The sequence below is a fragment of the Agelaius tricolor genome, unplaced genomic scaffold, assembly GCF_023055355.1.
Source record: "Agelaius tricolor isolate 1412-34295 unplaced genomic scaffold, bAgeTri1.0.p SCAF_8, whole genome shotgun sequence".
Classification (NCBI taxonomy): Eukaryota; Metazoa; Chordata; class Aves; order Passeriformes; family Icteridae; genus Agelaius; species Agelaius tricolor.
This window is the reverse complement of record NW_027269268.1, coordinates 16613674-16640236: the sequence shown is the minus strand read 5'-3', so window position 1 is coordinate 16640236 and position 26563 is coordinate 16613674. Positions and strand designations below refer to the sequence as shown.

Genomic DNA, 26563 nt, shown 5'->3' with positions numbered 1-26563 from the left:
ACCTGGGGGGAGGATGCTGAATGGTACAGGCACAAGGAGGAGACACATTTGTTTGGAAGAAGCTGAACTTGTGACCAAACTGTGACTCTGCTAAATCGCGGGCCGATGATGCCCGTGCGCAGCCCAGCCCTGCGTGCGAGCCCTGCTGGCTCTGGCAGGGTTTATTGGCAGCCTGGCTGCAGAGGAAGCGCTGGATTTGATAGGTCATGCAAGTTAACACCTCTCAGCGCTGTATTCCCACTGCCTCCAACAAGCACAAGCTGTCAGAGACTTACTCAGAAGGAAACACATGGAGATACAGTTCCCCAGGGATTTCTGCATGGGGGAGGCCCTTTCACCATGCTCATGAACCAAGTGTTGAGGCTGAGTAAAATGCAGAAGTGCTGCCACACAGGCAGAGAATTTGATTGATGGATTTGATTGATTCCTTTTAAATTAATTATATACTTTCTCTCTAGTACAGTTCCCTACTTAAGCCACCAGACAGATGTTCTTTATTCTTCAAATGTGCACTTCAGTCTGATCCCTGTATAAAATTGAGAGGCAAAGTTTCACTCTCAGGGGCTTTGCTTTGGGTATTATTCATGCTAGGTGGTGGGTGACCTGTGAGGGCTCCTGTGGGCTGGGACAGGATGAACTCACAAGAAATTCAAGGTGATACACAGAGTGTCAACACACTCATTGATTGTGAGAGAGGGGAAGGAACGGGGGCAAAATGAGCACAACAGTTTTTCAAATGATGTACTGAATTCACTTTGCTAAGATGTTCATTTTCCAGCAATAAAGGCAAGCAAGCTAAGTCAGAGAAAAAGCAAAGGTCTTAAAGAAAGGAGGCCCAGCTTAGCACTGAGAAGAGACTTCTCATAATAATTTTTAGACAGCCCCTTCCATATCCCCTGTAAAGTAGAATCAGCCAGGTCTCACAGTTACTTCTTGGTTTACTTTTAATTAGGCCTGAGTAGGTAAAAACAGTAAAATCAGCTTACATTCAAAATTACTTTGATGGACACAGGAGTCCACAAGAGTAACAGCAGAGTGAACAAAGGGGTGAGATTTTAGAAGATGGGCACAGTATTTTGCCACATCAGTTACAAACCTGGGAATAAGGTTAGTTAAAATAAATAAGGTAGATATTGGAGATATATCTTCTTGACAGTTCTTTGTTTTGTGACAGTTTATTTTATATTTTTATCACCTCTACAAAGTTTTTTTTAATGCCAGCTAGCAGTTGTCTTGCACTGTATGAATTCACTCTACACAATGCTGTTTCTATTTTCCTACTGGAATTACAATAACTTATGGAAAAAAACTTTTATTCTTAAACTGTTAAATCTTATCCAATGGAATTTTGTCTTCTCTCCAATCATTCTGAATTTCTATTCTTCACCCAACATTCAACTTCATCTCCAAAATGGTAATTAAAAAGATGTCTTTATCTGTCATGCAAGAAAATCAGGTAAGTATGTAAAGATGAACATGGTTCTATAGAAATAAATTGTTAAGTTGGTGTATATTAAACCTTTTACTGATTTGGGTTCTGAGAAATGTCCTGATAATATGTATAACAAATGCTTTACAAATATAGGGAATGTTTCACTTTGAATTAACTTCCTTTTAAATTTATAAGTGAGAAGATTATTAATTCACCCTAAATGTGCTTATTAATTTTCAACGTTATTTGGCAAACATTCCTCTTTTCAGTAATTAATTTTCTCTTTGAATGTACTGTCAGGACCTTATAAAATTTCAGAGTATTTTAAGATTTTGATGGGTTGCTCAGCAACATATGAAATTAAGTTGTGTTTAAATCTCCACAGCAAGTATCTGTGAACAGCAGTTCTTACAATGGGAAATAAATCTCAATCATCTTTAATTGATTTTCCTACTTACACACATGATAACTAGAATGTATTTCAGAGTCACAAATCCAAGCAACTGAAATCTTTTCTTTAAAGATATGTTTTGTGTTTTCTGTTTAATTCAGCTCAGAATTGAGCTCTTCACATAAAGGCATGTCTGGGATTCCCTTCAGGAGCCCTCTGTGGCTGCAAACCCCTTTACACGTGCTGCTGTGCTTTCAGTAGGAAATCAGTCAACACCAGTTCTGTAAAGGCAAAGTGAGTCACCTTCCTTTAGTGTGTCTTTTGGGGTTTGTCTTTCAATTATAACACCTGTTGTTGTGGGAATTACTTTGCTTTTGAGGCTCTGGTTACCTCTGTGGCAAGCAGGTAGCAACCTTTTAGCTACATTTGATACTATTTCTACTGCTTAGAGAAAGTGGGAGAAAGGCATTTAGAAACCCTGTACTGACATCTACGCATTTCCACCACAGCTACAATGCACAGCTGGGTTTGGATTAGAATCTAAGTGATCTCAGGAGATGATAAGAGCATTATAGTGGTGTGGCTTGCCTAGATGAAGAGATATTCTTCCTTTCACTGCACCCAGCAGCCAAAGTCAAGCTTAGCCTCTGCCTACAAATGATTGCATCACGTTAGATGCTTTAGCTTCCTTGCCTCCTGCATTGATGTGACAGCACTCCCTAGGGAAGACAACCTTTTACTATTATTAGTTAGAGCCTTGACCCTGAAACTTCTGTTGTCAGCCCCTTAAGGATGCATAGGAAAATGGTGCCATGCTGCTGTCCTCTGTGAAGATGAGGTGATCAAACACGTTTAAGCTCCTTGAAAGAAAAGCTACCCATACACAGGCTCTGTGGCCTATAAAAGGAATTACAAAAATCCATCTGAGATGTAATGAAAACATGAATTAATGACTTGTATTCTGTGAGTCCTGGCCTCAGCTTTGATAGACTCCAAGTAAAACATTCAATGGATTGCCCCGACTTTATCTTCAAAGTGTCACAAATATAAAACTGGCAATTCAGGTTTGATGTGTTTTGCCCCCAAGAAATATTCAAAAATACAGGACTGACTGTCCCTTTAATTGTGTAGGTGAAACAGTAATGGTTTCCTTGGGGTCTTATGGGACTGAAGAAGGACCTTTTGTGTAGCTGCCTAACAGCAGGTTCCTGTTACCACAGAGCAACACGGTTCTGCTCCCCAGTGACCTCAGTACATAACCAGGCTGGGTAAACACACTTAATAAAGTGTAGAAAACAAACCAAAACAAAACAGAACAAATCTTCAATGACTGAAACAAGTCAACAAACCTGCTAGGGACCAAAAGACCAAACCAGCCCAGCAAGCCCAGTATCTCAAAATGATTTCTCAGCCAAAGATTTCAGGAGATGATGTTTTCACAGTGGTTTCCAAATGAAAAGCAAGATTTACTGTCATTGCTCCTACTGAAGTTTTCAGTGACAAAATGTTCAAAATTAGTCAATGCTTTCAAAGGGAAATAAAGCTGCTTTTTCTCTCAGAAATCCTGCTGGCTGCCAGTGTTGACACAAAACTCCCTCTTGACCAGGCTCCTGAATGCTCAGCAAGCTCAGCAGGGTGGTGTAATTGTTTTGTTTATTTATAAGCGTGGCGAGTTTGCTACTGTAGGAGCTACCACATTTAAATGATCTTGGCAAGAGTGAGGGCATACAGGATACCTTCTGAAGAAGGACCATGTGATTGCCTGGCAGGCAATTTCCTTTTCTTTTAAAGCCCAAAACACATCTTTTCAGCCTCTGCTAAGTGTTACTATTTCCGAGGATATTTGAAGCAGGTAAAATGGTAGGAGTGTTAAAAGGGAGATAAGCAAGGAGCCTAGAAAAAATCCTCACACTGACCTTGAGGCAGAATACTGAGGGCTCTCCAGGCAGGTTTTTCTTCCTCAGTACAACCACTCATGGCAGACAAATACATTACTTAGAATTTCTGCAAGGTATTGTAAAAGTCAGAGCATTTTGGCATCACTGAAAGCCAAAGAGGAAATATTTTGAAATTTAAGGAACATTTTCCTGGATCCATGGTAAGTATCCAGTCCTCTAAATGTACCTGAATAACCTTTGGAGAAAGCTGGAATGCCTTTCAGACCAAGCATATATAAACACAACACCTAGTTACAACAGGAACCAGAAAAAAAACAAATCCAAGTTACTTGGCAAGTTTACAGCACTTAAAGTGCTGCTTGCTGAGACAGTCAGTAAGGTTGTGACAAATGGCCCCAGAAAGGACACTGGTCCTGAAGCACCAGGTAATGGATGTTCTAGTGAACACTTCTATCACTTTGTCTCATGTCTTCATGAATTCTTTGTCACCTCTCCTGTTTTCCAGGGAGTAAGTCAAGGGGTTTTGTACGGGATTGCATGTTGCTATGGAAGCTACAAAGGTTTCATGCTGTCTTACTGCAAACATTTGGGGTCAGTTTTCCCCTTTCCCTATTTCTCTCTTCTGCACACTACTCAGCACCTCAGAAGAGCAAAACATAGTCATATAATATTCATAATCAACTGATGCCCATAGCAAATCCAGCAGGTTAAATGCACAGTGCTTCTGTGCAGACCAAACATCTGACACATCCCCTCCACTCTGCTGTCTCTTTTCCTAACACTCAGAGGAAAGGGTGAGTTCTGCAGGGCTTTGGGAACCCTTGTCCCTGAGTGCTGCTATTTGAGCTGACAGAGGAAGCAGACTGTGGAGTTGTGAATCCCTCTCCCAGCTGTGCCCTTCTGGCCAATGCTTCTCATCTGCACAAGCAGAGCTCTCCTTGAGCACCTGCCCTGAGGTGCTCTCTGTGGCAGATTCATCCTGGCAGCTTGAAGCTTCAAAACATGAAGTCCACAGTTTTATATCACCCAGCATCACTCAGCAACTCATGCTGGCCATGAGTTTTTAGCTACTTCATATGATTATGATGGGAAACTCCAATCAGCAAGTAATGAATCTGTTGATTTCAAAGTCCATCTAGGCAGTGCAGTGTAAATTCATGCTATTCATTGATCAGTGCATCAATTACTTGAGATTTTGAGAGGAAATTAGCCAGTGAAATTGTTTCAGAACCCCACACTGTGAATGTCAGCCAAATCTCAAAATAATATGATTTTTAAATTCTCCCTAGACATCTTATGCAAAGGAAAGTTCCAAAATCACGCTTCCCTGCCTCAGATTGAGAATTAAACTACAAATGCTTTGTGCTAGTTCCTACTGTCCACATTTATTAAGAAAGTGCTATCAGAATTGGGATCCTGCTGGCTACAAACAACTTTACAAACTGATCCAAAACTGAAATGCCATCTAGGTTCCAATTCAACAGCTGCTGAGATTCAGTCATTTCTGGAACAAACAATGACAATTGCTTACAGGACCTTAAAGCAAAATGATGTTAGACACACAGCCAGAAATACAGCACCAAGTGCAATCAAATGAAAATTACAAATTTCCACAGTGTTAGAACTTGCTCTCAAAGTTATCCAGACCACTAAAAGTTTTGTGTGCTCTGAGATATTCTTTGATGTGCTGATGAACTATTAAAACCAAGCCAAATTAAAGTTCTTTTGTTAGCATGCGCTAGCTATTAGAAATGCAATTTGTTTTCCCTTCCAGAGTTTTGGAAAGTTTCAAGGTGATACAATTTTGGAAAACAAAAGGAAAAGCCATGAAAAAATCCAAACTTCCCCATTCCTGCTTTATTTTACTCTGTAGAGTCTCTCAGCAAAAACTATTCCCATTCTGTGAAAACCAATGCACCATTCATGCCTGGTCAGTAAGCAAACATGTTAATCAATAAGTATTATATTGAAATTAGAAAGATACAAGTAGCAGTGTTTGATAATGGTTTGTGGATGGTCTGTATGTTGTTCAGTGAGCTCTAACTTACAGTCCCCATAGTCCCTGAAATGAAGGATAGTCCTAAGGTCATCTGTGTACTGTTACTAGTAATTTGTACCAAAAATCATGTGTTGTAAGGGCTATTTTTATTACCATTTGTTTATTCATTCATTCATTTATCTTCAGCATCATTAAAAATTAGCATATTAAGCATGTAAAGTGAAGTTCAGATTGGCCAATTTGACTTCAGCAACTACCAACAATCCAAACATGACATTCCCCATACTAAATATGGAGTCAACACACAGCCAAGAGATGTGCATCACTAAGAAACAGCCTTTCCCTGTGGAGCCACCTTTTTGCTACAGTCACAAGCAATTTGTCATGGAATAACCAGAAGTCAGCTCCTGATATCAATTACAGTGGTCTAATTTACCTGTCATCAAAGCAGTGACTTTTGTTTTACCTCACTGTAATGGGGATCAGAGTCCTGACTAAATATTCCACATATACACACCACATAAACATAATACTACTAGCACCTGAGACAGGACTAACATCTTCATGTGTTTATTGCCATTTGTAGCTTGCATGGTAAATGCATTGCAATGGCAAGTGCTTTTTCTCATGTCCTCCTGTATTTTCACCTTTGTTATTGATTTCTCCCCTCTTCAAACACTCTATCACCTGCTAAGTCAAAGGAGATAATTTCAATGTTAAGGAGTGGATCAGGAAACAACCCTGAATAGCAGAAGCAAAGGAATGCCACTCCTGTGTGAGCCTGTTGTTGCATTAGCAGTGCTGCTGGAGGTGAAGAAGCCCAAACCTCTTCAGGGCCTGGTGTCAAAGGCAGGTGGTGTGAGGAAGTGCCTACCTGAAGACGGCGAGGCTCAAAGACCAGAGCACTAGCGGCTTCCTCAGCTCAAACTTTGCTCGTTTGTTCATTAGGTGCCGACCACCAAATATAAAGGCAGCGTACAGAGCTGAAAACAGGAATGATTTCTTCCTGCAAAACAAAACCAAAAAACACTTGTCAAATGTTTAATTAATATTAGATACACAGCAGAGTCACATCATGGCTAAGGGCTTGTATGCTTCCTTGAAAGGAAACTCGTTCTGAGACATTTCTGCATCACAGCTGAGCTTATCATTTCTGTATGAAACTACATGCCTGCACACACTCAGGGCTGGGTGCAGGCAAAACTGACCCTGGGGAACTTCTGGAAAAGGACAGACAAATTTGGCTCCCATTCTTCACCAGCTTCAGAAGACTGAACTTCTGTGAGGAACAGAATAGATGTGGCAGAGCCCAGACACCCTTCTGCAAGCAAAACACCGCTGGAAGTTGAACCAGCTGATCACATTCTGTGCCTCATTTATCTTTTTCATACAAATTTTTGTTTCCTGGAAGATCCTCCCTATATGGCAATTTAGTTTCCCACTGTTTCCCCTAAAAAGACACTTAAAGATCATCAGCCCTGCAACCACCATGATGAGCCTCACAAGAAGCAGAGGATCAGCAAGGAGAGGTCAACAGCCCCATCAAGCAGCAGGACCATGCTGGTTGGCACTGCCCTGTGGCATCGCCCTGCCTGTGACTGCTGTTTCAGGAAATCCAGTGCATTTGCTGAAAGGTCAAGCAGAGCTCTCTAAAGGAACTTCAATTATACTCTTCAAATTGCGAATTTTATTTTTAAAACTGCCTGATAGTAGTCCAGCTCAGCAATAATCACCAAATATTTGAACTCTGCTACTATAACTCATTTTTAATCAACCATTAGAGGTCTAAAATAGACTAAGCCTGGGATTCCTTCCCACACAGCACAACATTATACTGACTAAGGCTTAATAATGTACACCATTAATGGTGGCCTAACTGGAAGGGCATCTATTCAAAAATAGAATTTTCCCTACATAATTTATCATTATATTCACAAATATAGGAACTATGGACTATGGTTTTGAACCAGGAGTTTCTGGCTCCCATTGTACACCAAGCAAGAATGACAAATGCTCTCAAGAAAGGTAACTACTACATTAACGCGATTGAAAAGACAGCAGCAGGCTACAAGACCTTTAGTTCTTTCTGACACTGGAGGGTAGCAGTGGCAGACAGGCCTATGATCAGGCCATGGCATACTGCCCAGGCTTCCCACTGGGAGAGAGGCTCACCCATACTGAGATCTTCAGACTTTTCACAGGATTTTCAACTGGATGTTCAAATGACAGTATGTTGCTTCACCTCAAGAGAAAAACAAGTATGTGCCATGGTGTCACTACTGGTACCAAGTAGATGCCACCTCTGGGCTCTTCCATTGTGACTGGCCAGCTGAGGTTACCCTGTGGCAAGGAATCTGTCCAGCACAGCATGGTCCTGAGGGCCAAGCAGTGTGGCACAGCACAGCATGTGCGTGTGCCTCCTCAAGGCACCTGGTAATGGATCATGAGACTCTCGATGGCCAAGGGTCTTCCTGGAAGGTTCAGAAAAACTAAGAAAGCTGTAGCACATCTGACTGGAACCTTCAATGCAACCTTCAATCAAGATAAATGAATTGATTTTATATAAGTTTGAAAGCAAAGTAAAAACTAACCCAAGAGAGTCAGATGCGTATCAGTAAGCATTCTGCAGCATGCCATTTTCTGCCCACTGAGAAACTCTGTTTCTACAGATATATTTATAGCTCTGTGTTGTAAAATGCAGGTAACTGCATGAAGATACACCTGATGCTCTGAGAAGGGGAGGACCCAGTGCCTGTAATCCACTGGGTGAGCTTTAGCATCCATGCTGGCAAAAGCCCCAGGAAGACCCAGGAGCCAGCACCCTCTCACCTTGTGCATTGAGATGGTCTAATTGCTAGGGCAATGGTTATCATGACCAGGGTTTGAAAATGACAAAGTGTCGGCCCTTATTCATATAATACAGAAAAAAAACATTTATTTTTACTTCACTGGTCAGGGAAGGGACAGAATCACCAATTTGAAAGCATGACTGCACTTTAACTTGGCTGGAGATCAGTAAATATTTGTTAGCCAGTCTGGGTAGTATGAACCACCTCAAGCTTGCTCGTACTGAACCACCTAACTGTTTACAGAAGATTTACGGGTTGAAAGATAGAAGCAGGCTCTTAGTGTGAGTCTGGACTGCATTCCCAACTCCTTCCCTCTGCAGCCTTTTCAGCAGCAGTGTGAAGCCCAGCTCAATGCCACCCTGGGCATGGGTGAGGTCTGTCTCGCACTGATCTCCAAAGCAACTGAGAGCAGAGCAGGATGACAGCCCAAGTAGTGCAGGGGAAAAGACTGCCATGCAGTGCTGCCATGCAGCTGCCAACACAGCACAGGCCATGCAGGCTGGCACAGGAGGATGTCAGGATTCAAGAGCAGTAGCTAGAGACACTTTGCAAAAGGCAAGTTGGAAACAGTTCAGTTCTAGATCAAACACAGCCGAGACTTCAAAGTAATCATTCAACTTCAGTTCCAGTTCAAGACAAGAAAAGCTGTCTGAATGAGTTAGCAGTTCAGGTCTATGTCCTGTCTGTCTTCACTTCTTCCTGAGCCAGATAATCTATATATTTACATCAAGTAACACTTCATTTTGCTTCTTATTACTGAAACTATCTTTTGTGAGTTCAATCAGTTTATTGAGTGAGGTCAATAGTTATGTTACAGTAATTAGAATAGATAAATTTTAGGTCACTTTAGAGCTTTGTAATGAGTACAGCATTATTTACAATGATGGTAAATGGTATTCCCAGAGTATGCAGCTTTGTATCAGCAGTGGCAGCTTTGTATCAGCAGAGGCAGACATGGCAAGATTTGACTGCACACATGATGTGAACTGCAGAGAGCATCTGTAAGCAGTTTCAGACAAGGAGGGACACAGTAGTATTATCTCCCATCAGAGGTAAGCACAATACTGAATAATGATTAGGCTGATCTTGAAATCATCCACTGTTTTGATCCCTGCTACTTTTTGCACTCAAAGAACTTTGAATTTTCCCCATTTTTTCAGCCTAACAATGGTTAAAAGAACTGGGCAGTCCAGGTGACAGAGTTACAAAGGGGTTGCAGAGGTATGTACTCTTAAGATAATCTGATAAACTCCATTAGACTGGTATTAACCAGTTTCCTACTAGTGTTTTTATGATGGATTTTCCCAAAGGTTCACACTACAGTCTGGTGCTGGGCTAGTGACATCAAGCAATGGCAATCTGACAGAATTCAATTAGGTCTGGTATGATTTTAGCCAAAGGAGAGCAATATTGAACAAGCATTTTGAAAGACAGAGGTTTGGAGTTGTTCTGTAATGTACCTTTTCAAAACTATTACCTGAAGAGAAACTAAATAGAGCAGAACAATGACCAAAAAAATTAACCTTGAAACTAAAAAAAATAAAATTCCTCAAAGTAATTCAGTAACAGACTTGCATCAATAACTTAAATGTTAGCACATTCATATGTTTGTCTTCAATTCTGTTCTGCAGGATAACACAGTAGACATAAAGACAGGGCTGCCAAATCCTCCACATTTTTCTGGCATTTCTGTTTCTCACAGTTGTCTCCCACCTTCCTACATTTTCAGGCTTCAGGGACTAAGTACTATCTGTACTGAATACAACTCCATGCTCCTCTGACAAAAGTTGCCAGCTCTTTCCCCCTTGATAGGTTTCTGGAGAACATATTAACAGCTATATTTGGGCTTACCACAGGAGAGGGAGGCAAGAGGGGCTATGGGCTAAAGATGTAGGACAGATCTTCCAGGACAGTAGCAGAGAGATGGCTGTGTCATGAGGCAAAGGGAGAGGAAGAAGCTGGGACATGTGATGTGAGAAAGAGAAGAGAAAGGATGAACAGTAAGCATGGCAGCAAATGATGGGAGCTGGCAGCCATGAGATGGACATAAAGCTGGGACAGCATGGAAGGCAAGGAGGCTTGAAGTTCTTTCTGTGTTGGAGCCCCTGGAAGGATCCTTCCTGCATCCATGGGCATGCCTGAGGCAGAGGAACAGAGACAGGAAAGAGGAAAAGTACAGCTGAGAAGAGGGAGGCAGAAACTGAGAATGATAGAGAAAGACAGAAACAAAGCTTCTCCTCATTTCCAGCCAAGGAGACCCACGCAGGAATGCCCACTCAAGGCACCATGGAGTGACAAGAAGAGATCAGCCACCCAAGCCTCAGGCAGGAAAACACAGCTCTGGGAAGGGGCAGCAAATAATCCAAAGAGGAAAGCAGTTGTAAACAAATGGCTAAGGATTAAGAAATCCTAATTTCCACAGAAGCACTTATTTATAAAATGCTGAAAATGTAAGATATAACGTTACCACAGTATTCTAAAATTAGGGGCCAAAGCCTGAGGGTGAGCCTCATGTGCAGCAGCATGAGACATCCCCCTGTCTGTGATGCAAAGTGAAATAGTCCTGAATATTGCACTACTGCTGAAGGAGGTGGTTTCAAGCCCAGATGCACTGTTGCCATTTCCCCCCCCCTAAAAATAGCAGCCTGAGTCATTATTGTAGAGTTCTCTGATATTAATGAGTAAACTGAAACAGATATATATATGTGTGTGTGTGTGTATGTGTGTGTGCTATAAAATTGACTATTTCCACAGGATTTTCCTTAATCATTAAGGAAAGTCCTTACAGAAATGCCCAAAAGACAACCTTATCACAGATTGTTAAACTCTCTTTTATCATGCAATACAGGATTATCTGCATAACAGCCTTCAGTAAAGGAGTAGTAGAGTGGTGTTAGCCCCCTCTTTCTACATTCCATAGGATTTTTAAAGGTTTTTTAAATCAAGACGTATTTACTTTGCACATTCAAGGCTCATTTTTAAATTCACTACCACTTCATCTGTTGTAAAAGGAGCACAACAGGTTAAAAAAACCCCACTGCAGTTGCCAGAGCAGAGTGTTGCTTGAAAGTAAACAAGCAGTTTCAGGTTCCTGACATTTTTCTCTTGGCCTTCTTCATCACCATTTTATTGATGTAAAAAAAACCCAACCAGATTTACTGAAAAAAAAAGAAAGAAAATAATGTCTGGCAATATGAAATATAAGGGAATTTTCCTACTGCTTTCTCCCAGCTTTCAACAGAAAATAACAACAATAATTTGTGTTTATAATTGAAACTGCTAACTTGAGAGTCTAGCTCAAGTGCTTTAACCTGAACCCATGCAAATCACACAACATACCCATGTCCACAGATCAGGCAGCAGGGCTGGTAGCCTTGGCAAAGTTACTTTCTCTCTGGTGCTTATTTAAAAATCACACATTCTGTATAAAAAAGGGTGTGAAAATGCTTCTCAGTCTCTCAGTGTTTCTACCTCAAAAATACTGTCAAAGCAAACCTTTCTCTCTCTCTTCACTGATACAATTTTGACAGAACCAGCAAGAAGAGATCCAATGTGTGGATCTGTGTATGAAAATATAACCTGTACTCCTGGCTTAGATTTGAGTTCCTGCAGCTGCTTCCCATTGACGAGAGCAGCCTTCATAATAGAGAGAGAAGGACACACAGAAGAGGAAGACCTGTCTGATACCCACATGCCAACAGAGTCTGATTTATTCCTGCAGCTCAATACCCTTTGACATTTATATTTAGCACAGCAGTGATGACAGTCACACAGACTTGTAGGCGATTCACTGATGATGGTCTCTGACGTCAAAAGCTATCAGAGAGTAACCACAGACGTATCTCATACCAATCATCTGATCCCTTCATTCCTAAAGGCTGTGTCTCAAAGGCCATTCAGCCTTCTCGTGACAGGTACTGCTGGATGTGCAAGTCTGTGCTTCCCCCAAGGCTGGAGCAACTCTCCAGGCACCTCTCTCCTGTCTGAGAGCAAGGGAAGAGGAGTCAGGGCCCTGGGAACACACATGGGCCAGGGACTGGTATTCCCCCACATGTGCCTTCTCTCTGGGGTGCTGCTCCCATCACCCAATTCTGTCATTACTGCCAGATGTAGCTGTGTCACTGTCCCCACCCCTTAACCCACACAAAGGAAAGAAACATGGGGCTGGGAAGCTGACAGGAGGACTGCTGTGGGACCTGTCCCAAGCACAACATTGACGAAAAGGATGGAAGATGAGGAAGACTTGTGTATGCACTCTGGCTCTATGAGTGACAGTGGCTGAGCTGAGGGGCAGCCTGAAGCCCAGGTCCCCACTGCCCAGGTCAGCGTGCCAAAGGTGAGAACCACAGGGGCAGCAACCTCTGAAGAGCAGAGCAACTATTTTTTTGTGGTGTATCACCAGCTCATAGCCTGCTCTGGTCCAGTGGAGATAGCCCCAGTTCACCACCAGCCAATTTGCAAGAGCTAAACTATTTGGAGCAATACAACACTGTCCCAGGGGAGCAAGAGGCTGTGCCCACCTGAGCCTCTGCCCACACTACATTCAGTCTGACCCAGGGGCAGGAAACCACTCCTGCCTTGGCAGGGCAGCCAACAGCCCTAAAATTACAGAGAGGAGAAACAAGGGCACGGAAGTGTGGGGGCATGGGGGAAGGTGGCTCATGTCCTGCACCTCCCTGATGGTTGCATCTGTTTTGTTGAAATGTTTGCCAGTAATTTGTAATACTCATGTTTGTAAAACACAGGTGTTAGAGAGTAATAGCCACACACTTCAAATGTGGGCAGCTAGGGACAAAGAAAGCAGCAAACTTTTGTTGTTTTCTCTGTGAGTGGGAAAATATAAGAAAAACATAAGGGTGGGAAAACAAAGTTAAAATTCAGGAACAATTTGGGGATTTTTTCAGATAGAAGGGGCAAACTCAGCTCTGAAGCATAGTCCCCTGTTCTTTATAAGTCTCATACAGGCTTGATGGAACAAACCATAAATCTGTAAAAAAGTTACAATCCCAAATATAAGCCATGTCACAAGAGAAAAGAACCTCTCAAATAGAAAGCACTACAGAAAAGGACCCCAAAACAAGTTCCAAAACTTTGGGTTTTGAAACAAAGTTGCCGAAATTATCACTGAAGGAAAATCAGCTTCATCTCTGGCTCTGCCCCGGACTTCCTCCACTTAAGCTGTGAATGGGGACCCACCCAATGGAGCTGGCAGGCGAGTGTGCCATGACAACAGCCACCCCTGAAGTTTCCACCTGGCACAGACAACAGTGGAAGCTGCAGCCCAGTGGGTTGGGTGACTGGGGTGAGCCACACCATACCCTCCTACCCAGTTGGCATCCCAAGTGACACGGTTCAGCCCAAGTCATAGCCTGCACCACCCCATCCTCAGTGCCACCACACATGCCAAGGATGGGCCACATCCCAGGGATGGCATCTGACCCCACTGTTACTGACACTGATCATAGGTAAAAACCATTTTTGCACAACCCCCTCCAAGATTTACAGGGCCAGTGCCAAGACTTGAATCTAGCCCCACAGAATCCTACTGGAAAAATGATGACCATCCCTGTCCCTGTTAAGAGCCTTTACAGAAGCTCAGTGTAGTCAGAGAAACTCCCTGACTGGGAGCCTCTGCTAAATCCATTGATATCACTCTGACAACATACATAGTTCTTAAGACAAAGATTTGGGGTTATAACAGGTGACAAGTCAGGGTGTCCCAATTCCACTTGATATTTCCAGGCATTGCTGAGACTTTCAGGCAGTTGGTGGAGAGATGGCAGAAAGCAGAGAAGCTAATGTAGGTCATAGGCACCGCAGCTCTGATGAAAAGCTACAGTTCTTTCACTTTTAATTTCATCAATGTAAATGTAAACCTCTGGCCTCCACCATAAAAACCTGGAGCTAGTAAACACAACTGCAAGTGAACTTCGGGACTACTAACCTACATCCTTCCCAGTTGAAATCATTCTTTTGTTCCTACCTCTCACCTGAAAGCAGTTAATGAAGATGCTAATAGAGGTATGTCATACAGACATAGCTGAAAATAACTAGATTTCCAAACTGCCTTACTCATTTGATCTGCTTTATCTGATCAAATTAATCAGTGGTTATGACATTTCATAATTTTACACTTAAAGGAGTACGTCAATGTAAATCCTTCAAATCCAAGAAGATCCCTGAAGAAACTCAGAATGTTATTTATATAGACAGGTGCTGATTTTTTAAACTGTTTAGCAAATAGATATTTGTTTATTAAACAGAACAAAACACAACTCAACCAACAGATCAATAAGAATGCTTTACTGAAGATGCCTTTGCCTGTGCACCTGCAGAAAGCCTCAGCACCACAATGGCAAGTTCATGTCTCTCTACCACTGCAAAGGCAATTTGTAACTATTCTGGGAAAGTGTCTGTTGGATCCCAAAAATATTTAAGTAAAAATAAAAGCAGTTATTTAAGATGAAGCATGGAAAATGGAGGGGTTGCAAGCAGCAAGTGTGTTATTTTTCTATCTATCTGCCCTAAAAGACATTCCAGCAGACATTTCTCCCTTCCAGCCTTCTGCAATACAGCCTCAGAAAATGATGTTGCTACAACTGTCAGTGGATTGCAAAACACAAACAAATAAAACTGTTCTGATTTCCCTGAGAGCGTTCTCAGCCAAAGGAGTCACGCATGATTTTCCCATAGAGCAGAGAGCAATGGCAGAAACAGGACAGCAAAAAGTAATACACAATTAAGACTTCACAGCCAGAGCTTGTTGATCACCTTATAAAAAGCATCACCATATAACTTTTTCAGTGCTAGAAAACATTAAATTATCCTAGAGGAAACCAAACTAAGGGGATGCCTGAAAAGCATAATTATTTAGAAGGCTGTCCTGGGTCTGGCCAGGACAGGGTTAATTTTGCAGTAGCCAGGAGGGGGCATGGCTGGGACCCAGAGGTTATTCTGTACCACCACATGTCACTGCTGAGGTTGGAGGTAAGGGAGTCTCTTCTGGGAAGAAGGCATTCTTTTTGGTCAAGTGAGCATGGCAGGGGGAGCTGTCCAGTCCTGTTGGCTGCTGGGGGGTTTTGTGTGTGAATCCTTCCTTTCCTGTACCCTCTGTCATTAGTAGCTGCTGATACTGTTTGTTTTCTCTTCTCATTGCTCTTTCCAGTAAATTGTTCTTATCTCAACCTGTCGTGCCTCCAATTCTCCTCTGCAGCAGGGGAGTGGCCAGGAGGGGAGCGAGTTAGAGGAGCATGGGTTTTAGTGGGAGTTCTAAGCTGGCACATACCCTAAACCATGTCAGATATACACTTACTCCACTCTTCTTCACCACCAAAAGACCTAAAGCCATACACATGGATGAGAGCAAGCCAGCAATATCATTTGGTGGCCTAGCTTTGATTAGAAGGGGATAGTGGTACCAGTGACATTGCAGTAATGGAACTGTGGAATAAAATGCCTTGCTTTCAAACTTTCTGAATGTCCAGGCAACCTGTGGAAGAGAAGGCAGCAAATGGAACTCATAAAAAAGGACATTTTGGTGGAGAAGCAAATAAAAGAATATCTTCCAGCATCGCCTACTGAAGAAAAATCAGGTCATCTTGAGAACAACTGCCTGCTCTGACTGGTCCCACAGTACTTTTTGATGCATGATGTCAAGGACATCTTGATGTAAATCTAATAGAATTCAAGGACATGTGACCTTTGTCTATGGGTGAGAGAGCAAGTGATAAAGGATGCTAATGGACATGCTGCAGTGAAGCCAGACCTAACTCTTGACCAATTGGAAACCGACAAAATCCAGAAAAAAATGGGGCAATCTTTTCATAATCTTTTCAATTACCTCTCAAAAACAAAGAGCTTTGCCCAACAGCCATTCTGCTTCTCAATCAACTGGGAATTGGGTCAGAACAAATAGAAAGGTGTTTCAGCAGAGCTCAAAACTTGCAATAGAAAGCAGTTTGGAGTAGCTAGGAGGCAGGTTTACATGCTGCTACCTCCTTCCAGCACAATGCTTTGCCACTTGTCCAATGTGTCCACTGGCAGGGAAGGCAGCATTATCTGATTATGTTGTCATTACCAAATGGCATTTTTGTGAACTAAACCTCACTACTACTTACTTAGAGTTTCTTGCTTTTCATTCCCAGTGGAGGCTTCAATACCCAGAATAATCTGCTAATAAATTTCCGGGTACTTTCAACCTGTCACAATTCCCATGTGATTGACCGTGACCTATAGCTTCTCCATTAAATCCAGAATTGTTTTACTTGAAATCAGTCAAGGCAGTGTCTTTAAAGCAGACCTTTTCAAATGCAAAGGTAGAGGCAAACTGGCCTGAATCCAACTAATAAGTCTTTGAGGAGTATATAAAACACCATGAGAAATACTGCAAGCAATAAACTATGGAAGAAATTTTCTAATTACTGTCAGAATTTTCAGGATCTGAGGTGGACAAAATTTAAGAAGCAGGATGACATTCCTATACCTGTAGTGGAAAAAGCGGGACAAAGGAATGTAGCAAGAGCTGTACACTGTACAATCACCAACCCCTGTTCCTCAACTAAATATCACAGCCTGGCTGTTTTATGGCCATTTCCTGCAGACATCCCACTTGCACTCCTGAACAAGTCCAAAACGATTGGCATAAACCAGCAGGAGTGCACAAAGCAGTACAAAGTACAAGGCATTAATGTAGCTTATCTCCATCCTGTCAGCAATATGGTTGTGACAGCTTGTTCTGCCTTCCCACCTCTGCCTGCAGCGTCAGGCTTGGCACACGCCCCTCTGTCTCTCTCAACAGGTGGCAGGACCCACTGGCTGTCCCAAACTAAAGAGTCTGAGTCTCTTTTTGCTTCCAGCCCCGACGCTCTGACTGACTGCATTCTGCCCTCAGCCACCCCCTCACCTAATGAGATGGGATACTAAACTGCTTAGCCGTATTTCACTTTCCATGGCAGCATAAGAAGACCAGGTTACTGAAGGATTAGGAAGTGTAACATGAAAGTGTTACATATACAAAGAGAGTTGCCTGTCATAGTCTGTGCTGAATCTTGCTCAGAGGGGACCTGTTAAAAGACAGCAGATGCCAAAAGGAAAGAAATCACAGACAAATAAGGTGATGAATCTGGACTAGGGTGGAAGTGGCTGACCCTAGAGAAGGAAAAGGAGCATTATGAGGAGAGAGCGGTGATTGACATCTGGCTCTTCTGGACAGGCAGACAAATGGAGCAAGCAAGGGCATAAATATGAATAAATTTTTAAACAATTCACATATATCAGCAGTCCAAATTCAATGGCTGTAATCACTAAGGGACAAAAAGCAGAACCAGATCATTGCAAATGAATAGGAGAGCTGTTAACACATCAGTGATCCTGCTTCAGATTCTTTTCAAACAGGAAGCAGCCTCCCATGAAGGTAAAGAACTTATTTAAGTTACCTGACCTTGGTTTGTTCTCAAACGTCACATAACCAAAATTTGTTTTACATCTCCTAATATATTCCATTTGCTGTTCTTTTCTTCATTGGATTGTACACAACTGTAACTTGTGGATTTTGCTCAAATTTCTCTCCATGGCAGGTTTACTAACTTATGGGTGGCCTATAAAGAGGTTAAAAAAAATCTGTTCCAGCCAAAAGCCAGGCTAGTCCTACATTAATTTCTGTATCACACAGCTACCATAGTAGAATACTCTCCACTCTCATCACCTATGCTTAACACTTTTCTTTCATGGGGCTGTTGTAAAGTCAGCAGTAAATCTGCCTCCTGTATCTGCCCACTGTTTCTCTCATGCTATGATTAGATGACACATGAACCCATTTGCATCAGTATCTCATTCAAGGATGCTCTATTCCCTTTGCAAACAGAATACAAGAGTCCCTTGGCCCCTGCATGCAGGATTTGGTGGGCAAGAGAGGGGGAAGAAGGTGATCTTTCCAAAGACAGTGTTTTCTCAGGGGATGCCCTGAGGTGCTCCAGTGCTTTGCAACTCTTCCACCAGAGCCCACCATCTGAACAAAATCAACACCCAGGCACTGGGTGGCCCCATCACAAAACCCACACATGCAACTAGGAAATATTTGATGCTTTCTTGCTAAACCTGCATGATCCAAGCACCTACCACACTCTCCAGGGGTGGGGCACTCCAGTTTCTGGGCATTAAGTACACATTAACAGTAGCCTGCTTTTATGAGCCTCTCCTTGGGAAGGTAAATGCTATCTCTTTGAGGTTGGTAATGATCAACACAACTGCACATTTGCCACCCAGCTAACATAACTGCCTGGAGAAAAAGTTGCACAGCTGTGCATTCAACAACCTTTTCCACTTCCATGATACCCTAGCAAATGGCAGTTTGCTAATGTTTACTGCTTTTGGTTTTGCTTCTTCTGTTGCTGTAGTTTGCTTTGAGATTTATGAGTGTAAGCATGCTATAAATGCGTATTAGAGACTTCCACAATTACTCTGCATCTGGACTGACACTTCACTCCAGCCTGTTTTCCAAAAGGCAGATAGTCTTGGAATTGAAAGCACCAAGGGGAAAGAGTTTACTCACATTTTAGGGAGCTATGCCAGTGATTCCCCTTCTGCCCCATTGCAAGAGGTTTTCTACTTAATCCAATTTCTCCAGATCATTGGGACTCCAGCTCACTAAAAAACATTTGAGAGACCTGGACCTGCACCACCACCAAGTGACCACCAACACAGACACATGCCCCTGTGTTTGCCTGCATCCTGGCCATGGTTCTGCTGTGTTGCAGTCAGCCTGTACCTGCACTGACAGCCAGCAGCAATGGTCTCAGGCTCAAGCTCTGCTTTGCTTCTTTGGCTCTCCAGGCTGCTGTGTCCCCATGGTCAGCACAGTGCAGGGTGCACCAGCTCACATGGACATGTCCAGTGCAGCCCTTCATTCTGGTCCTTCCCACTAGTCTGAATCACCAAGGTGACAGCAAGCACAGAGGGATAAGTGACAGAGAGAAACTTCTGAAGAAAAATAATTGAGTCCTCTGTCTTTTGCCAAGAAGGAACAACATTCATGCTCAAAGTTTTGGTTTAGCAGTTTCAGTCCCATTGGTAAAACAGGTTGGGCAAAGCAAAAGCACAGTTAGTTTGTGATTCATTGCAATTTTTTAAATTCAGCCTACAGTTTATGTTTTAGTCATTGCACCTGCCTATCAGCAAAAACAATCAGCAACTCCCTGCCTTAGACATTTAGCAATCTCATAGGACTCTGGTGACTTGTTCAAAAATATATCAAGCCTCTAGTTGCAGAAGTTTGTTCTTTTGGGAACTGAATTCTCATAAACACTGCTTTGAACTTCTCATCCACGTTTCTGGAAAATGCTGGATCTGTGTTACAGCTGCCACTGCACCCATCCTGCCCCACCCCGGTAGCTTTTGCTCTAAATAAAACAAGGCTATTAGCATGGCTACAAACCAGATGATGGACATAACTAGACTTTAGTCACAACTGTACCAGTCCTTACCACTTAAATCAGACTGTGCTTCCTTGTTCTTCTATCTTGGTATTTAAACAATGTGCTGATATAAACCAAATTTCCTATAGCACAATAACACACTTTATTCATATCTCACATGTGCTTGTTTGCTTGGTTGGTGTGAAGAACAAATCCCACTTCTACTCCTCACTCACTCCAGTTAAATAACACCAGCACCACGGATAAAAATTAAATACTACTGATAATACTACTACTGGTAACATGCTAAATGAGCCTCTTAATTAAAGAAAATGGATTTACTCACAAAAGAGGTAACTCGTTGAGAATGTGGCTCCATGTAATAGAAACTTAACCCCAGTGCTAAATTTGCATTCACAAAAAGACCACAAACTTTGAGTAAAACTGTATTCAAACAACTTGCCTAAGTTTGGTGCTCACAGGCTGTGCTACGCTGATGTCTTTCTGAGACGGCTCATGAATTAATTCCATTAGACCTTCTAAAACGTATTGATGACAGGATGTGTTAATGAGCAATGGTTTGGGAGCTCCTTGAGACCTAGAAAAAGCTGGTAATGTGTCTATGTGAATTTAGTGACTGCACTGATCCAAAAGAGCAACAGTGCAAAAACATTCTCAAGCAGCTGCTTCTCTTCCTCACCATTGTACACTGAAGCACTTTAAACCATACAGTTGTTTAAACTACTGGAGTGGACATAAAGCACCCTTCTGGCATACATCCTGCAGCCAAAATGAAAATGTGAAAATCCCGGTACAAAACCTAATAATCCTGCAGCTAATATAACTGGAAAGTAACAGAATAATGTCTTGATGTCCCTGAATGGCTGATTCTTATATGCTAATGCACTTTGGATAGAGTGAGCACTCTTGGAAAACTCTCTGCATCCAAAGCTCCACAAACCCACCTGGACTAGGGCTCCTTCACAAAAGGAAGGCTTCTCCACTATTTAGTTGGTTTTCCAGCAAACTTTATGAGCTTTCTGAATGGTGTCTCTGGAGGCAGAATTTTAGACCTAGAGCTGCAGTTCTTTCCTTTCACTAGTCAAAAGCTTTTCATGAGATGTTTCCATGGTCAGTAACCTGCAAGGGAGCTCATCCCAAATTCTCCCACACCCACTGCCTCTTAGTCTGCCTGGAAAAAAAAAATCTCAGCTTCTCCCAAATTAAACATTTTACAGAGAGGTAAAATGGGCTGGGGAAGTATTTGTCTCTGATGGGTCTGAGGAAGAGGAAATCCGAGAGGCAGTGAGAAGGTTGGGAAATTAAAGTCCCTGCAGCTGCCTGCCAGCAATGGGCATGCATCACTGCTCCCGTGGCTCCCTGGGCAGCAAGTGTGTGTCGCATGAAATAAGTCCACACCTGATGATTAAATTTCTAAATCAGTGTTTCCATGTGGTGCCTGGGGGCAAAATATAGGGCTCTGTCATCCTTCCTGGAGCTGTCAATACTGGACCAAAAAAACTGGAGGAAAAATGTGGAAACAAAAAGCTGGAAGGAAACTAAATTCAGGTCATGGCTGTGAGTTGGATCAAGCAGCTACAGAGTGAAGGCAGGTCCTTTTCTTTGCTTTCTTTCCCTGTTCAATGCCAGACTTGTTTAACAAGACTCTCCTTGGTGAATTTTCTTTTGTAATTAACAAATGAAAAGGAAACATGCTTCTGTGCATTAAAAGAAAAAACAAACAAACAATGCAGCTGCTTTTTTTAATACGTTTCCATTTTTAATACTAGGAAAAGGTTTTGCTGCTTCTGCTTAAGTACAGTCTTACTTTTCAGCCTTCTTTGGTTTGGGAGGAAGAGGAGGAACAAGCGAGCATCTTAAATCATTGAGGATTTCTGCATACATATTCAGTGATAAATACTAACAAAATAACAGTGAGAAACAGCTTCTAGCATGAGGGCTGGGCAAATCTATCACAACAGACAAAGTAGATGGCTGATCTGACAAGGTCTAAAGGATTATCTTGCTCCTCAGCCTGCACTAACCACACATGCTTTAATTATTTTTTTTAAGTATCTTTAGATGCCTTACATAGGCTCACACAACTCTTCCCTGACTCACGTCTATTAAAAAACCCTGGCAGGTTGAGTTTGCTCTCATGCAAGAGGGAAGGTGAGGAAGGTACATAGTCACTTCAGTTTTCCTGGCAGCAGAACAAACCCACAGACGCCAGCCACCACTAAGTGTAGGCAGGAAGATGACTCTCAGGCATTAGGACATCCAAACTCTGGGAGACTCTGCTTTCCAAGTGCAAAAATGTTTGCCTGCTTCAAAGATGGGGCTTGGCAAGTTTGGGGAAAAAAATAATTAAAGACTAGGTGATGGGCTGCATGACCCTTCAGGTTCCTTACAAAATTAAACTGGGCTTGGGCACTCCTGCCTGCACCCAATCACCTCCTGCATGACTGTGCTGAAAGTGATCACTGGGAACACAGACCCAAGAGAGGAAAAGCTCAGCGCTGCTGGGTACAGCTGGGTGTGACGCACAAAGGTGGCAGACAAGTCTCACCTCTACCCTACAACAGAGTCATTCTGCAAACAGAAGCATGCAAGCCTAGCACCTTTAATTTGCAAAAGCTTCTCCTTTGCCTTCCAGCACTTGCACTTTGCCAACACAAATCCCCCAGGCTGCAAGGCTGGGACTTGTTGAGCAAGATGTACACAGTGAAACTCTGACTGAGACTCCTGCACAGTACAGCAGCATAAAAATTATATACAGCCCTCCTCTGGGCAGAAAACTTCCTACAAACTGCATACCCAGGAGAGCTGCAGAGCTATCAGCAAGGAAGGCAAATCTAGAGAAGGAAAGAAGGAAAGGAAAACTAAGTTTGCAAGCATTAAGAGACAAAAAGATCTGGTCTTGCACAGCCATATAGTGACTGCCAGCCTATCTGCAACATCATCTTCTGCATCCTTGTAGATCTGTGACAAAGGATGGTCTCTATCTCCAGGGCCCCTGAAGACAAGTGCTGTCTAAACCACTCAGACACAGAGACCAGGTCCTGGGATGAGGCTTGAGAAAATCTCATTACTCTGCACCTTGAGATGAGCTGGAGTGGCTGCAGTGGCAGTGGGATCACCAAGGATCCCAAAGTGGTCCCTGTCATGGTATCAAGTCTGTCTCCAGCGCAGTGCTCTGCAGACCCAGGGGTTTTGGCTGCACTGATAATAACTGGTAGCTCAACCTAAAACGAATAAATTAAAATTAGGATTCCTTTGGGGCTGACTCATATCAGAAATGTAGTCTTTTACTGGCCTGTGCTTCCCTTCCCCCGTGTGCTCGCCTCCAGCACACCAGAACAGTGAAGAACTACAATTTACCAGTGAACAGGCTCCCACACCTCCCCAAGCCAAGCCCAGCTTTGCTCAACACTCCAGATCCCTGCAGCTACACAAACAGTTTAAAGGGCTCCAGTTTAGAAGGCAACTCAGAGCCAAATGTTTAAACCCCTTACTCAAAAAAGCTTACTGAGCAGTACCCCTGCACAGATTCCTCCTTCTATTTGTTTTAACAAAATGCTTTGCTGCATCAGTGCAGCATTGACTGGGCTGACAACAGTGTTCCTGAGAACTAAACAGAAAACTATTTGCCAGCCCATTCCTAGCAAATATGTCACTTGTAGTAAGAGCACGTTTTTGTCTGGTTTGGTTTGGATCAGTGGTTTCAGGGTTTGGCCCTACACTGTTTGTGCAGAAAGGAGAGAGAAAGGGAGCCTGGCTCTTAGTGATAACAACATTTATCTGAGCTCAAGACTTGGTAAGTCTTAGAAGTTTTTACCAACAGATGTTGACAAGTCTTTTCTAGTTTCTCCTTAAGGACAGCATGGCACTGCACTGACAGCACTTGGCAGCTCAGCCATGGTGGCAGCCAATGCCAAAAGGGCTGACAGGGAATTAAATGAGTCACTCTCTCACTTCAGTTCAAGTCAGCCCAGGTGGCAGCTGAGGTAATGTAGAGAGACCTGCACTGATCAACCTGTAAGGGTGGACAAAGGAATACCAAGCTGGTGTTTGCTCCCAGTGCTAAACGTGCTTTTCCACATAATTCTCTAGCTGTAGCCATGCATGTACCAAGAAAAAATAGAATCATAGAACCTTAGCACTGCCAAGTTCTCCTCTAAAACATGTCCCTAAGTGTGACATCTACATGACTTTTAAGTCCACCAAAGACAGTGACTCAACTACTCCGCAGGCAGCTTGCTCCAGTGCCTGTCAACACTTCCTGTGAAGACATTTTCCCTAATATCCAACCAAAACCTCTTCTGGTACAACTTGAGGCCATTTCCTCTTGTCCCATCACCTGTTACTTGGGAAGGATGCAAAGAGGATAGAGCCAGACCCCTCCTGGTGGTGCCAAGCAGCAGGATGAGAGGCAATGGGCAGGAATTGGAAGAAAGGAAGTTCCATCTGAGAAAGAATTTCCTTACTATGAGGGTGACTTAGCACTGGAACAGGGTGAACCCCCAGAGAGGTTCTGGAGTCTCTTCTCTGGAGATATTAAAAGCCATCTGGACACAACTGAATAACATGTGCTAAGGGACCCTGCTTGAACAGGGAGGTTGGACTAGATGATGTCCAGGGGTCCCTTCCAACATAAATCACTCTGTGAAAAAAGACCACCCCACAACTCACTTCAACCTCCTTTCACATAGCTGCAGAGTGTGATAAGGTCACTCCTGCATTTCCTTTTCTCCAGGCTACACAACCCCAGCTCCTCATGGGACTTTACCCTCTAGACCCATCACTAGCTTCACTGCCCTGCTTTGGAAACTCTTCTAAGTTAGTGCAACTTACTGGGAAGAGAGGGTAGGGAACAACCCTTGCTTAAGGCATAAGCTGGCAGAAAGCACCTATTTCTATATCTGAGAAACACAACTCAGCAACTCCAAGCCAAACATAAATGCTGCAGGCAAAGCTGCTCTACTGCCTGTCAAAGAACAAACATATTTGTTTCCTGCCCTTTTTATCTGCACAGACCCAGTGGGAAATAACAGACAGAGGATGCCAAACACTGCCAAAAAATGTGGTGAAACTGCACAGAAGCCAGAAAAGATTTCACCTCTGTCTGACTGCCAAAGAAACACTTAGGTCTGGTGCAAGCTTAGGGGCATCAATGAGAAATTCCTTAAAGTTTCAGAGCACTTTGAAGAAGTTGCATATTAATTGGTGGACCCTGTTTATTGGCATCCCTAAGTCAGACAGCAAAACTCAACAGCTTTACAAACTTATTTTATTTCTTAGTCCCCCAAGTCCCTATCCAATGCTTTTTCTTGGTTAATCAAACTTTCTTAAGGGACTTAGCAGCTTCCAGTGATCTCTCTTTCTGTGTGACTTATTCACAGGCAAAAGTGTGTTGAACCCTATTCTCCTTCCCTGAGGTTTCTTGCAGTACCTCTGAAGTGTTTTATTCTGCCTTTTCCTGACTGGATTGGCAAGATTACCACTCCCTGCATGGGTGTGTTGATTATATCTATATTGCTTAGTAAGTGAAAAAGAAACAATTCAAAAACTATTCTTCATCTAAAAAAATTCACGCGGCCTGGCTTTCAAGAGTGAATTAAACAAAGGTATCTCAAGGCCGGAACTACGCATCTGGCCATGCTCCTGCTGTTGGTCAACCACAGGAGTCAGTCCAAGCCATTTACAGCCTCCACATCCTTACAACAGGCATTAGCTGGGAGTCAGAAGGGGACAGGCATCAATGCAGGCTTGCCTTCCTGCTTCCTTGCAAGACTCCCACTCACTGCATACAGGTGGCATCATCCCTGGTCCCACTACAGCTTAGCTTCTTCCCAAGAAAAGCTTTGGAAGTTCCCAGGCTGCTGAAGAACATTCCATATAAAGCAGGTGCAAGTTGCACTCCACTAAAGAAAAAACCCAGTTTCACTTTTTCTATTAATCTTTGGCCTGTGCAACCCAGCTGTGTCCACTAAAGTTCATTTCACTGACATTTGTGGCATTGCTACATGACTGTAATTTCCATTGGTGCCAGGTTGTCTGCATTGTGAATCTGCATTGTACAGCTCCACTGTACATCTACCCTAGTGGAGGTTTCTCTGGAGTAGGTCTGAAGAACAGAAATAAAACCAGAACTTACCAGGAGCAGAAGTAACTGAGTTTCATCTTTGGTTTACAACATCTTACTGGATGCAGCATGTATGTTACATATCAAAGTGCCACGTCATGAACTTTACTGTAGGTCACTTGAAGTATCTCAATTCAGTTATCCAGAAGTAAAATAAATATGTAATTATATTTTCTATGTCTGTATCATCTTCTTAAAACTTTGGAGACCCCCACCTCAACAGTTTGCTGAAGCCTGCTTACAACACAAAAATCAGAGACAATAGAGCCAAGAGGGAAAACTATATCTTTCTGCTAGTTTCTCAAAATGCCACAGCATTATGAGAGCATTATGCTGTGCAAAATGCCACAGCATTATGAGACACATAAAGACATGTTAGTATGGACAGATTCACAATAACAACTCCCCACATACAGTACTTTTCCTAACAGTGGACTG

The 26563-nt window shown here is 42.8% G+C and overlaps 1 protein-coding gene across 2 annotated transcripts in view; it reads right to left on the bottom strand.

The window, feature by feature from the left end:
• The window catches only part of ELOVL6 (ELOVL fatty acid elongase 6), a 79132-nt gene that overhangs the window by 22634 nt on the left and 29935 nt on the right, over positions 1–26563 (bottom strand). For both annotated transcript variants that reach the window (XM_071431753.1, XM_071431755.1), the window contains one exon: positions 6595–6726. In XM_071431753.1, the coding sequence (XP_071287854.1) occupies positions 6595–6726 (132 nt within the window). The remainder of the gene's footprint in view (positions 1–6594; positions 6727–26563) is intronic.